The 14,377-nt window shown below is 42.6% G+C and overlaps 1 protein-coding gene across 1 annotated transcript in view; it reads left to right on the top strand.

The window, feature by feature from the left end:
* gli3 (GLI family zinc finger 3) overlaps positions 1–12,767 on the top strand; it is a 213,944-nt gene extending 201,177 nt beyond the window's left edge. The window contains exons 11-15 of the mRNA XM_036558807.1: positions 2,860–3,009; positions 3,839–4,003; positions 5,406–5,699; positions 8,305–8,707; positions 8,835–12,767. Coding sequence (XP_036414700.1) covers positions 2,860–3,009; positions 3,839–4,003; positions 5,406–5,699; positions 8,305–8,707; positions 8,835–11,149 — 3,327 coding nt within the window. The 3' untranslated portion in view covers positions 11,150–12,767. The remainder of the gene's footprint in view (positions 1–2,859; positions 3,010–3,838; positions 4,004–5,405; positions 5,700–8,304; positions 8,708–8,834) is intronic.
* The last annotated feature ends 1,610 nt before the right edge of the window (positions 12,768–14,377 follow it).

A 14,377-nucleotide genomic window follows, 5' to 3' on the forward strand; every position in this document is an offset into this window, starting at 1 on the left:
ACCTGATTCAGTCTGAACACAGAGACACACACAGCAGAGTTTACTATATTAATTTTGTCATAAATGTTTGCTTTAATTTTTTCAAGATTCTAAAATTTTGCTTATTTCCGGGTTTCAATGAAAAATATCACATTTTAATGCCGTCTCAGACTTTTGGACTCCACTGTTTAACACCATTCAGAGTTTTGAATTAATTGGCATATTAACATTTGTTGTTATTGTTATAGAAAAGGAAGAGAGAGAGAGAGAGAGAGAGAGAGAGAGAGAGAGAGAACAAAAGACAGAGTAAGAGAGAGAGAGAGCAGAAGAAAGAGGGAAAAAGAGAGAGACAGAGAGTGCAAAAGAAAGAGAGAAAAGAGAGTAAGAGAGAGCGAAGAGAGAGAAAAAGGGAGAGATACAGAATGGCAAGAGAGAGAGAGAGAGAGAGAGAGAGAGAAAGTAAGAGAAAAAGGGAGGAAGAGAGAGAGCAAGAGAGAGAAAGTAAGAGAGAATAAGGGAGGAAAAGAGAGAGATAGAGAGAGCACAGTGGGTATTTGCTTAAAGCAGAAAGAGTGGATGAGTAGAAAAGGAGAGAGAGACAACAAGCGAGAGAGCAAAAGAAAGAAAAAAAGAGAGAGAGAGAGAGAGATAGCAAGAGAGAAAGAGTGAGAGAGAGAGAGCTACAGAAAGAATAAGGGAGAGAGAGAAAAGAGAGCAAGAGAGAGAGCACAAGGGGTAATTGCTTAAAGCAGAAAGAGTGGATGAGTAGAAAGAGCGAGAGAGGGGGGGGGGAACAAAAGGCAGAGTAAGAGAGAGTGCAAGAGAAAGAGAGAAAAGAGAGAATAAGAGAGAGAAAAAGGAGAAAAAGAGAGGGATAGAGAGAGAGATAGCAAAAGGGGCTCAAAGCAGTGAGAGTGGATAAGTAGAAAAGAGAGAGAGAGAGAGAGAGAGACAACAAAAGACAGAGAGTGAGAGAGAGCAAAAGAAAGAGGGAATAAGAGAATAAGGGGGGGGGGTGACACAGCTGACTGTCGAAGTCAGAGGTTTCCGTGAGAGAGGCAGAGAGAGAGAGAGAGAGAGAGAGTGGTAGAGGGAGGAGTGAACACTGCTGTTGATATCGGAGAGTCAGAGCGACTCCACTGCTTTTGAAAAGGCCTCGACTCATTAGATGCTTTGACTGAACTTTTGATTTCCTGCACACACACACACACTTCTGTACCCCCCCCCACCCCGGTCGCTCTCTAAGCCTCAGATTGGAAGTTGCCACGGCAGCACAACTGTCAGTGCCTGTCATGGCAGGGCAGAGGCCCGCAGTGATAGGAGGTGACAGGGTTTTATTTGAAATCCCTGTTTAAATTGGACATAGAAACTCAACAAACCACGTCTCACCCGTGAGAGAGAGAGAGAAAGAGAGAGAGAGAGGGAGACAGAGAGAGAGAGAGAGAGAGAGTCAGAGAGAGCTGAAAGATGAAGAAAGTCAAGGTGGACGAAGGAGTGAATGAAAGGGAGGCAGGACAGTGTGCAGGCCTGGCTTTGTTGACACAGATGGTCCTGAAGTCTGAAGTCGACCCCTAAAGTTTTCCTTCACCCCTTTAGCTCGGCTTAAACTCTGCATCGGTCAGTCTAAACCGTCTCTGGAGTGATGATGTCATTCAGTAACGTTCCTACAATCAGTAGTGATGGTGTGAACAGCGGAACAGATGCTGCTGTGGTGCTTTCATCTGTTTTAACCTGACATCAGCACTGCTATGCTGTAAGCCTGAGGAATTCTGTGAGCACCAAGCCCTCTTGTGGTGTAAATCTGTCATTACACCCTACTTGTCATGGCGTTTCAGGAGAATTCCATCAATATTTCTACATAATTTATTCCTGTAAATGATTAGATGTTTTAAATTAAATTAATAATTAATTTAATCCCCAATTCAGAGTGGTTTGATGTAAATTTGGTGCAGAGGAAGGAACCAGCAAATATAGCGGTTATATTTATATTATAAAAGATTAGTGAACCTGAACCTTTTTAATATGTATAGTTGATAATGGTAAATAATGTTACATTTGATTTTCTTCAGGAACTATTTTGTCTTTAAAATACATTTACGGCTGCAATGTTTTGAAATAATGTCTCAGGTATTGTGCTGCATATTTGTGAGCATTTTGTGCAATATTTCTTTCTGTGATGGAGCTTTTAGAAGCATTAAACGCTTTTGACGTCTGGTTCCTATCACCACCACTGCGTACAATTCTGACCTGACTTTGTTTACATCTTAATGATTTAATTATGCAAAAAATATTTATGCATTCTGCAGATAAGATGGTGTTTTACATTACATTTCCACACAAATGCACTGCAAAAAAACATATAAATTAGCATGAGAAAACATCTTAGATGTAGTCAATATATCTATATTTTATTTTCATTATAAGACTGTTCTAAGAATGTTGTAAGATTATTCAACCTGTTTCTGCACATTTTTACTTATTTTAAGTAATTTTATTGAGGAAATTGATTTCATTCCATTGGCAGATCATTTTAATTGTTTTAAGAAATAACACTTATAACAAGTAAAATGATCTGCCAGTGAAATAAGACGCTTTCATTGGATTCAAATGAAAATAAAATGTCTAGAAATAAGTTAAATAATCTTACAATATTCTTACAACAATCTCATAATGAGAAATATTACATATATTGACTATATTTAACATGTTTTAACTGGCTACAATGTAATTTTGGGCAGCTTTGGCAACAATTGTGCTGACTCAGTGTCTTTTATTCATGCATAATGATCTACACACTTGAGTCAAGTCGGTTTCAGTGCATCGCGCCCTGCATGCCTGCTGTGACTGACCGGCTGATCCATCCTTTGATTCCTCATACAGCACATCAATAACGACCACATCCACGGGGAGAAGAAGGAGTTCGTGTGTCGCTGGGAGGAGTGCTCTCGAGAGCAGAAGCCCTTCAAGGCCCAGTACATGCTGGTGGTACACATGCGCAGGCACACGGGGGAGAAGCCACACAAATGCACGGTAAGAAACTACATTACCCAGCATGCCTCAACTTCACAGCTCACCACAGAAAGGTGTACCCTTTTATCTTAGTCATAGTTGCCGAGATTGAAATTGGAGGACGTGTCCAGAACTGTTGGAGAACCAAACACACAACAATGTGGAGGAAATAAATGATAGGATAGGATAGATGGATGAATGGATGGATGTAAATAACTAGAGCCAAAGTGCCAGATTAGCCATGTTAGCTGGAGATGCTGAAACAGCTCTCTAACAATAAACTAGTTGGCAAAAAGTTAAACACACGCATATGCCAGCAGGGGGCGCCGGGTCATCATGGTCCGTAGCGCCGCTGTAGACGTTTTCCACAAACACCGACTCCAGTGAGCGATTCATCTGCTCCCCGCTGAGCAGAGATGCCGACAGCTTTAGAGGGAGAAAATGAAAACTGTTCCTCTGAAAGCGGCTGAAGCAGCAACTTTACAGCACCTACTGCACATTAACGTCAGTCAGCAGTGCTGAAACACAGACAGAGCCTCTTTTCCTCCGTGTGACGAAGTTTATTCCTTTATTAACTGCCACTCATTTCTCCTCTGATCATCGTCAGCAGACAAACCACTGAACCTGAGATGCTTCAAGCTCAACACTTGAGTGAGCTGTTCACGCTCCACTCATCATCGCTGTTATTGTTGTTGCTTTAGCTGAAGCAGCATCACCTGCAACGAGAACTTCCAGCAGAAAAAATGCACAGATGTGAAAAAACAGTCGATGGATGTTTTTGTTTAAAAACATTAATGACTCACACTTCAACTTTACAGCACATTAAGCATTTTGTGATTGTCTTCTTCAGTTTGAGGGCTGCTCCAAGGCCTACTCCCGACTGGAGAACCTGAAGACACACTTACGCTCCCACACAGGGGAGAAGCCGTACGTGTGTGAGCACGAGGGCTGCAACAAGGCCTTCTCCAACGCGTCTGACCGTGCCAAGCACCAAAATCGGACACACTCCAACGAGGTATGCGCATATGCACATGCAGCTTATACAGGTTCAGGCAAGCTTTTCCAGACAGTTCCTGAAAGGAACGTGCAATTTAGCCATTATGTGTGCTGCTCAGAGGCGCTGCGGATTAAAATCGCTGTCATATTTCTCATATTTCTCATTATACAGTGTTTTAAATAGCATTGGAGGAGTAAACAGGGCGCCACATACCAATTTTGATTCTCACTTCTGACTGATGAGGCTGCAAAGGTTCGCAGTTAGGAAAATATGCATTAGTACTATTTGGTGCTGCCGTCACTCATGTTCTATTTCATACCAGGAATTTTATATAGAACCATTTCATGCTTAAATGGTTCTCTGCATGGTGAAATGGCTCTTCAGATTGATGGAGGATGTGTTGTATATGGTTCTATATAGACCCTTTTTGAAAAGGGTTCTATATACACCAGACAACACGTGTCTTCTGTTGTAACGAGCTTGACATCATAACAATAGAAGAACCATTTTCAAAAAGGTTCTGTATAGCACCATCTACAGTACATTGTTCATCAATCTGAAGAACCCTTTCATGATGCAAAGAACGCTTTAAGCATGCCAAAGGTTCTACACTCTTAAAAAAGATGGTCCTTCAAGTGTTCTTTAGTAAAAGCGATGGTTCTATTTAGCACAAAAGGGTTCTGCTGTTACGATGTCAAGCTTGTTACAAGCTTTCTGGTCCTATATAGAACCATATGTAATACATTCTCCATCAATCTGAAGAACCAGCCAGCGTGTAACTCCTGCGCTATTTATTTTTATTTCTTATAATGCTTGTACAACAATAGCAGAATCCTTTTTGGTGCTATATAGAATCATAGACGACACATTCTCCAATCATCTGAAGAGCCATTTTACCATGCAAAGAAAAAGGTTCTTGGTGTGTTCATGGTCCTATATAGAACCGTTGTCTTTAATCAAACAACCATGAAGAACCATCTTTTTTAGAGTGTTTAAAGAGGAGCTTTAAACCTTGAATGTACTACGATTTTACTGTTATCAATATTGACACGTTGTCATTTTGGTCATTTTGGAAGGCAATGGCCATAAATTGGCCCAGTTCCCATCACCACCATGGTAAAGCAATCAGAGCCAGTGTATTTCTCTACCATGAAACATTTCACATGAAAACACTCTGAATTACTTTGTTTACATCCTGATACTCGCTTGAAACTAGAAATTCCACAGACGACGATACCCGTTACAGGAATACGGGCTCTTCTGGAGTTTAGTTATGAAGACCACAGTAACACATGCAGGTTATGTGCTTCAGTAAGGGAGACGCTTCACTGGCCTTCAAGTTGCAGTGACTCTTAACTAGCTGCCATTTCAAAAAACGCTGCTTTATTATCGTTCCTCACTCTCGCCGTGTCTTTCTCAGAAACCCTACGTGTGCAAGATTCCCGGCTGCACCAAGCGCTACACGGACCCCAGCTCTCTACGCAAACACGTAAAGACCGTCCATGGACCCGAAGCCCACGTCACTAAGAAGCAGCGCGGGGACGTGTACCCCCGACCCCCGCCCCAGCCCAGGGAACCGGGAGCTCACGGACAGGGCCGGTCGCCAGGGCAGCTGCCCTTAGGAGCTTTCACTGACCAAAGGGAGTATAACCATGCTACCTCAAAACAGGACGACTGTCTGCAGGTCAAGTCAATCAAGACAGAGAAGCCTATGGTAAGCCCCTTTCCATGCCTGACATTAACAGTTTCCCATAAACACATTCACTTGACTTGACTTCTGCTGGTATGTGATGAACATAAACACGGGAAGCTTTCCTGATAGAATAATCACACTATTATTTCAGCAATTAAATTCATGCTTATTTATTAAGACCTTGTTTTATGCTTGTCTCTTTCTTCTCCACACTAATCAGCCAGATGTTCTGTTGTGTTTGATGTATTGTTCACCCTTCTGCTCGCTCTCATATCTCAGCCTACCACTTACTTAACGTCTGTTATACCTTTGCTCTGCATGGCGTATATAATAACTGAATGTCTTTTTCATCCAATGCTTCACGCATTACTTCCCTCTCTTACTAAGGACAGTGGGTGATCAGGTGAGACTTGTTGAACTTTGTCCTTGTGAATCTGAGCTCTATTGTATTGCCATTGGTCATTCTGCCCTCACAGAGGTCATTAGGTTAAACGAAGACCTGTCATTTGCCTGCAGTGTCCCATCCTCACTGTGTTGTGCCATAGATGTAAACAAGTTTAAGAAATCAGCTGTTATTCATTCCCAACAGCATCACAACTACAGTCACCTGAACTGCCATCTTACTAGGTGTCTATTGAGTCTTGAGCAAAAAGGAGTGAAAATTTGGTAACTGGTGCCAAATAACTTCACCATTTAGTCCTGAATGAGCTGAGAACATGTGCAAAATTCATTCCTTACTACCAGATTGAATGATTAACTGAAATCCTTCATTTTTCTGTAGACATTGTCCACTTTCAACACAGATAATAGCCCCATTAGGACTCATTCGCTTTGAAAAGAGGCTATTGTTCCCTATTGTCTCCCCCGCTCCCCCCATTTTCTGAAAACAGCGCATGGTGTTCACCTCCATGCCACCGTTTGTTGTCTAGTCTTGGTTTGGTCCTCTGACGAACACGGGGGACACTATTATTCACGCTCCTGTAATTTACTATGGCTGCAGTGCAGTGGACCAGCAGTGTTTTTGTAATAAACCAGGACAAATACACTGGACAAAAACATGAAACGCTGTATACAGTAGAGATGCACCCAAAATTTCAACCACCAAAAATTTCAGTCGAAAAACAGTCAAAAATGGTGCTTCCAGTTTTCAGCCCACTGAGAAAAATGGCTGAAAATTTTGACCCAAAAAACCCAAAAATTAAATGCACTTTGTAAAAAGATGGTTCTACAGGGTTCTTTAGTAAAGGCAGTGGTTCTATATAGAACCATAAACACTCAAAGAACCCTTTGCATGCCTATACGGTTCTTTGCATGGTGAAATAGTTCATGTTGATGGTTCATATATCATATTTTTTGAAAAATAGTTCTATATAGAACCAAAAAGAGCTCTTCTATTGTGACAAACTTGACATCATAACAATAGAAGAACCCTTTCTTTTTTGGTGCTCTTTATACACTTGGTTCTGCAAGGGTTCTTTAATAAAGAAAATGGTTCTATATAGAACCACGAACACTAAACTTGATTAAAGGGCTCTTTGCATAGTTAACGGGTTCTTCAGAGTGAGGAGGAAATGTTTTTATATGGTTCTATAAAGAACCTTTTTGAACATGGTTCTATCTAGCACCAAAAAGGGTTATTCTATTGTGACAAGCTTGACATCATAACAAACGAAGAACCCTTTTTGGTGCTATATACACACTTAAAAATGATGGTTTTTCAAGTGTTCTTTAGTAAAAAATTAAAATGGTTCTATATAATATCACGAACACTCAAAGACCTTGGCATGATTAAAAGATTCTTTGCATCATTAAAGGGTTCTTCACAGAGATGAAAAGGTTCTATATAGCACCAAAAGGGTTCTTTTATTGTTGCAGGCTTGACATTGTAACCGTTTTCAAAAGGGATTCTATATAGAACCATCTACAGCACATTCTCCATCAATCTGAAGATCCCTTTAACGATGCAAGGAACGCTTTAATCATGCCAAGGATTTTTGATTGTTAATTGTTCTATATAGAACCATTTTCTTTACTAAAGAACTCTTGAAGAAGCATAATGTTTAAGAGTGTAGAACTATAAACAACACATTCTCCTTCAATCTGAAGAACGATTTGACCAGGTCTACAATGAAGTGTCAAAACATTTTAATGCTATGAAACGAGAAATGTTGTTTAGAAATGCTGTTTGTTTCCTTTGCCTTCCTGCGCTGGTCAGTGCAGACAAGTTCAAACAGTTTGAGCAGAAAACCAACAGTGAAAACGTCACAGTTTCTAATTGGGAGATTTTTTGACCATATTTACTGCCACTTTTTTGGTTTTCTGTGTCCTGAATTTCAGTTTCTGCCAAGAATTTTAATTTTGGTGCATCACCACAGTATTTTCACTCATAAGCTGTATTAAAATCGTATTACCTGCAAAACAACATTAAAGCCTTAATCCATTCCAAAAGCCATTTCAAATGCCTTTCATCAGTGCATTTCCTCTCATAATCATTTGATGGGATTTTTTCATACCTGGTATGAAAGAGATGCCTGTTATGTCATTATGTTTTCCTGGTTTTCACATCAGCTTGCCAAAATTTGATTAATTCATTCATGCCTGTGTCTCTCACGCTCTTCTCCCTCAGACGTCTCAGCCAAGCCCTGGCGGTCAGTCTTCATGCAGCAGTGACCAGTCCCCCGCCGGCCCCCATTTCGGCCGTGGAGTCCAGCTTGCTGTGAACAGCATTGGGCTGGTGGGGGAGGCGGTGGTGGTCGAGGACCAGGAGGATGAAGAGGAGGAAGAGGAGGATGACAGAGAGGGAGAAGAGGAGGATGCCCCCATCATGGACTCCACTGTGTCCACAGCTACGGCCACAGCAGCAACCTTAGCCCTGCAGGCGCGCAGGAGCCTGGGGCGGCCTTTGCGCTGGATGGAGCAGGTTAAGATGGAGAGGCTTAGGCAGGTGAATGGAGGCATTCCACGGCTGGGACATCTGTCCCCCACACTGCCCCCTAAAGGCCAGGCCCTGCCTGCCCTCATAGGGAAAGGTAAGAGTGCTGACAGGTAACATGTCAAAAACTGAAACATAATTTGCCGCTGTTTACTCAGGAGTTACTTTTTTATGGTATAATTTTTACTGCAGGTCATTTATCATTTTATATTTCTCTTTTCTAGGCTCATGTCCTGGCAGAAGTACCTGTGGGGGGGTACCAGTGCCTCAGCCTCCTCCACGTCCTGAGCTGTCCAGCACAGAGCTGACAATGCTAAGTCTACTGCGGGATCGCCGTGACAGTAGTGGTAGCACCACCAGCTCAGCCTACCTTAGCAGTAGTCGCCGTTCCTCCGGGATCTCGCCCTGTTTTTCCAGCCGCCGCTCCAGCCAAGCCTCACAATCTGAGCACAGCCAGCACAGACGCCTGCACAACCTCAGTGCGAGTGACTCCTATGACCCCATCTCCACCGATGCTTCGCGCCGCTCTAGTGAGGCCAGCCAGTGTGGAGGAGGTGGAGGCTCAGGTGGATTGGTGCCTGGAGGAAGCTGGGGTGGGGGAAGTGGAAGTATGGGAGGAAGTGGGATGGGATCAAGGGGTGTGCTGAACCTCACCCCAGCGCAGCACTATCATCTCAAGGCCAAGTATGCAGCCGCCACAGGTGGACCCCCTCCGACGCCCTTGCCTAACATGGAACAGGTTAGTTTGAAGACTCGCATGACTGTGGCTGGGGATGGGCAAGACGTAAGCCAGCTCACACTGCCACCACTGGTCAGACCACGTCGTTGCAGTGATGGTAGTGCCACTGGACACAGCAGTCACATAGGCAGGCAGAGGGTATTCTATCCAGGAGAAGGCCCAGGCAATGGTGACAGAAGGGCAAGTGACCCTGTAAGGAGACGAGATCATGGTACCTTCGAACGACCCCAGATACAGCGCTTCAGCAGCCTGAATAACATGCAGCCCTTACCCCCTCTGGTTGGTAATCATTACCCACATGGAGGAGGTCAAGGACTAAGTCTGCAGAACTACACCCGCTCAGAGAGCAATCTCCAGAGGGGCCTTCTCTCCCCTTGCCCTCCAAGCATCATGGAGCAATCAGCTCTTGAGGCTTTGGCCATGGATCATGATGGGGCTATGTTATTTAGGGATGAAGACATTCTGCCTGATGAATTAGTGCAGTACCTCCACTCACAGGACCGTGGGGTTGCCTGCAGCCAACAAAATGACACAAACTCCCATTCACACAGAAACGATTTTGACCAGGGTCCTGAGGAGGCCCAGAACTTCCGCAATCCTCCACAGCAACAGGAGGCACCACATGGGCATAGTCCTGGCAAAGACGGTATGCCCATTCAGTGGAATGAGGTGAGCTCGGGCAGTGCTGAGGTTTCTCCTCCGCGGCAGTCACAGAGGTGCGGGAGGTGGCCAAGGCAGAGCGGCACAGTAAGTGGTCCATTTGGTCGCTTTGGAAACATGGTTGTGCAGCAGCAGCAGCTCCCTTCACACTTCCCAGACCAACATGTCCATAATCAAAGGGGAGGTGTCCATCATGTGGCTGAAATGACAAATGGACACAGTTACCTAGATCCACTTAGGGAAGGGTCTAAGTCAAACCAGCAGCTGTCTTGTCGAATGAGCCCTGGTGTGAAGATGGAGACTACCCTAAGTAACTGTAGGGACACTAGGAGGATTAGCTCCAGCAGCCACAACCTTGGTCAGCCAGACTTCTTTCAGATTACCCTGGGTCCCATTCGCCCAAGCTGCGTTCAGCAAGCTAATACATCGCGGTTGCAGCAGGGCCATGTAATCACAGGTCAAATGAGTGGCACCCTCCCTCACCAGCCCCAGTCTGCTTTGGCTTGTCAACCTCCCAGTCGAGGCTCTTCTCAACCACAGCAATATCCTACCCAGCCAAGCATCAGCAGTCACCAAGCACAGCAAACTTTTAGAAATGGAAACAGCATCAGCTGCTCACTTGCTAATCAAGTTTCAGGACTGAAACTAGAAGTAGACGACCATCTTCAAGCCAACCCTTGCTCCTCCATCCAGCAACAGCTGTTCATTGCTGAGTGCTTTGGCACGGCAGAGTCCTCAACTTCAACCTTTAGTGAAGTACAGCAGCCCTGTCTAATGGAATCCTTGAAGACAGAAGCTGGGGTATCGGCTGGACCCACAGGGGATCTCCTGTCCCCTGGGGCTGACCAGGTGACCAGCACAGTGGAAGGTAGCCCTGGTGGCAACATCCTGGATAACGTTGGTCTGGATTTCACGTCCATCCTGGAGGATAACTTTGACCAGGGCAGTCTGGTGTCTGACGTCATCAGTCCCAGTATCCTCCATGGATTATCGCAGACATCCTCTCGGCTGACAACTCCTCACCTCTCAGCCATGTTTCACAGCCTGCCTCCTGGCACCAACAACATGGCCATTGGAGACATGAGCTCCCTCCTCACCACCCTCGCGGAAGAGAGCAAGTTCCTTGCCATCATGCAGTAGGTTTTTGTGAACCCCCTGTGAGTGAGACTGAAAAGGAATACAGACTTTACTAGTGTGATGTAAAGAAATGGACAACAGGGAGACAACCTGTAAGCAAGAGTAGTTTAAAAGTGGTGTTAAGACAAAGTATAGGCCCACTATTTTATATCACTCACCCACTTGGGACAGGGGTCTGGGAAACCATATAAATATGGTGTAAGTGTACAAATACATTAAATCATTCAGTTTTTGGAATAACGAATAATTAAATGCTCATTTTTATATTGCTTTAAGATGACAGTGGGTGACTTTAGTATCATTCCCATCACTGAAACAGTATTCTGTGTATTATTGCTGTTTTTGCGTTTTGTTGTCGGTATACGTGCATGTTCGTTTACTGAATAAATATACACACTGTCTTTTTAAGTGAGTAGAATGTCACATTCACTAATGTATCCTTACTTTTGAGTGAACCAGAGAAGATAGAGACAACCCGACCCTTGTCATCAGGTCAAGGCAGGGTCAAATTTACATTTAACAGGCCCTAGTGTCTCGATTTTTTTTTATATTCACATTTTTATATAGATGTTTTATACGTCTTACATTGGTAGTATTAAAAAATAATTAAGATTTCATGTCAAATCAAATTGTATTGTGTTTTGACATATTCTTCATGGCATTGCTTTCAAAAATGAGGGACCATATTGTTACATAAGGGTACTACACAAGTGTGGAGCAGAGCCCCATAGTGAATAAATGTACTACTTGATTTACCATGACTGTATACATGTATATAGGCTTTTTCTCCTTTTTTTACATTGTAAGATTTTACAATTTACATCATGCTTACTGTGTTTTAATGACTGGTGCTTTTGACAAGCTGTGCATTATGTGGCAATAGTGGAAAAACAGCATGAGGTTATTTGTAGTCGACCTCAGTATGTTGCTTATTGCACAAAGACTAGAAATTTAAGTATGGTGGCCAAAATGTGCCAAAAAAGGCATTGGTATTAACTCATTTTACATTTTGCCAAATAGAAGTAATTTTTTTTTGTATTTCTTTTTTTTAAAGTGAGTTGTGTATTGTGTTTTGTTACAAAAATGTGGTGGAAAATATCATCAAGTCTTTGCATTGCAAATAGATTCTGTTTGTATCTGTGTTAATTGGTCTATGAATCAAGTTAAGACAACATGGAGACATCATGCTCTTATGCAAAGAGGACTCAAATTTGGCAGTTTTGTTAGCAGTATTAAGAACAATCTGTACATACCTGCATATGTACAGTTTTATACGTCATGCTGTAGCAGTTAGGTACTTGTTTTTGTTTTGTATGGTTACTTGCGTTTTGTTTTTCTGAAGTTGTCTACCAATGTCATGTTATTGTTTTGAAAGTGGTGTGATCCATTCCCTGAGGAAAGGACTAGGGGGTTTGGGCCAAAGGTATGTGCCTTATTAGTGCCTGCCGATATCAAGAGGAACACTGCCAATCTTTTCTAAAGAATTCTTACAAAAAAAATGTATATGTTAAACGGAGCAAGAGGCCCACAACTTCACGTAAAGTTCAGCGACCATACATGCTTTTAGTACGGGTGAGGCGTCAAGAAATGCGACATGTGGAGGAAAAAAAAAAAGCAAAAATGTTGGTGAAAGATATTTTAAGTTATCACATTTCCTGCCTTTTGTTCTGGTTTTTATACTTGTAAATACGTAATCCTTTGGTAGAGTATAGCGGAGAGCCGAGACTGAGAAAACGGGCCCAGAACGAGCATACGTACCAAGTAGGAATTTCCACGCCCTGTCTTTAAATCCAGGGTGTATGGAGTCAGGGTGCACAGCGCCCTTGAAGGGAAACAACATCTGAATGCTCTTTTGTAATAGATCACAACAAATGTTTGTAAGGTTTTAATAAAAAAGGAAATAATGTAACTGGTGTCTGAGCAGTTTCTGTCATTTATAATGGAGGATTGAGATCAGAATACAAGTGTTGGAAATACGTATTCAGAATATGCCTATCAAATTTAAGATATATATACAACCCCATTTCCTAAAAAGTTGGGAGGCTGTGCAGAATATAAATAAAAGCAGAATGCAATGATAAGCAAATCATGTAAAATATATTTTTAAAGAAAAATACTAGAAAGACAACATAATAAATGTTGAAACAGAGAAATTTTATTGTTTTTTTGAAAAATATATGCCAATTTTGAAATTGATGTCAACAACAGGTTTCAGAAAAAGTTGGGGCGGGGGCCTGTTTACCACTGTGTTTCATCACCTCTTCTTTAACAGCACTCTGGAAGTGTTTGGGAACTGAGGAGACCGACTGTTATCGTTTTGAAAGTGAAATGTTTTCCCTTTCTTGTTTGATACAGGATTTCAGCTGATCAACAGTTCAGGGTCTCATTTGTCGTATTTTTCATTTCATAATGCGCGGAATATTTCCAGTGGTTACAGGTCTGGACTTCAGGCAGGTCAGTTTAGCACCCAGACTCTTTTAATACGGAGCAATGCTGCTGTAATACATGCAGAATGTGGTTTGATATTGTCTTGCTGAAATAATCAAGGCCTTCCCTGAAAAAGACGTTGTCTGGATGGCAGCATATGTTGACAAAACATGTATATATTGTTTAGCATTTAGTGCCACGTGCACTAATGCCCCCTTATACCATCATGAATACTGGCTTTTGAACTGTGCGCTGATAACAAGCTGAGTGGTCTTTAGCCCAGAGGACACAGTGTCCATGATTTCCAAAAAGGATTTCAAATGTTGATTCGTCGGACCACAGGACACTTTTCCACTTCGCTCAGTCCATTTTAAATGGGCTCAGGCCCAGAGAAGGCGGCAGCATTTCTGGGTCCTGTTTGTATTTGTTTTTTTCTTTGGATTTTAGTTTTAATTTGCATTTGTGGATGCAGCGATGAACTGTTCTCACAGACAGTGGTTTACAGAAGTGTTTCTGAGCTCATGCAGTGATTTCCACTACAGAATCATGTCTGTTTTTAATGCAGTGCTGTCTGAGGGCCCAAAGATCACGGCCAGCAAATACTGTTTTTTGGCCTTGTTCCTCACATACAGAGATTTCTCCAGATTCTCTGAATCTTTTATTGTTATTTTGTACCGTAGATGATGAAAAGCAAAGTTCTTTGCTATTTTATGTTGAGAAACGTTACTCTTGAATTGTTGCACTATTTGATGGTGCAGTCTTTCACAGAGTGGTGAACCCCTCCTCATCTTTACTTCTGAAAGA

The sequence above is a fragment of the Colossoma macropomum genome, unplaced genomic scaffold, assembly GCF_904425465.1.
Source record: "Colossoma macropomum unplaced genomic scaffold, Colossoma_macropomum, whole genome shotgun sequence".
Taxonomy (NCBI): Eukaryota; Metazoa; Chordata; class Actinopteri; order Characiformes; family Serrasalmidae; genus Colossoma; species Colossoma macropomum.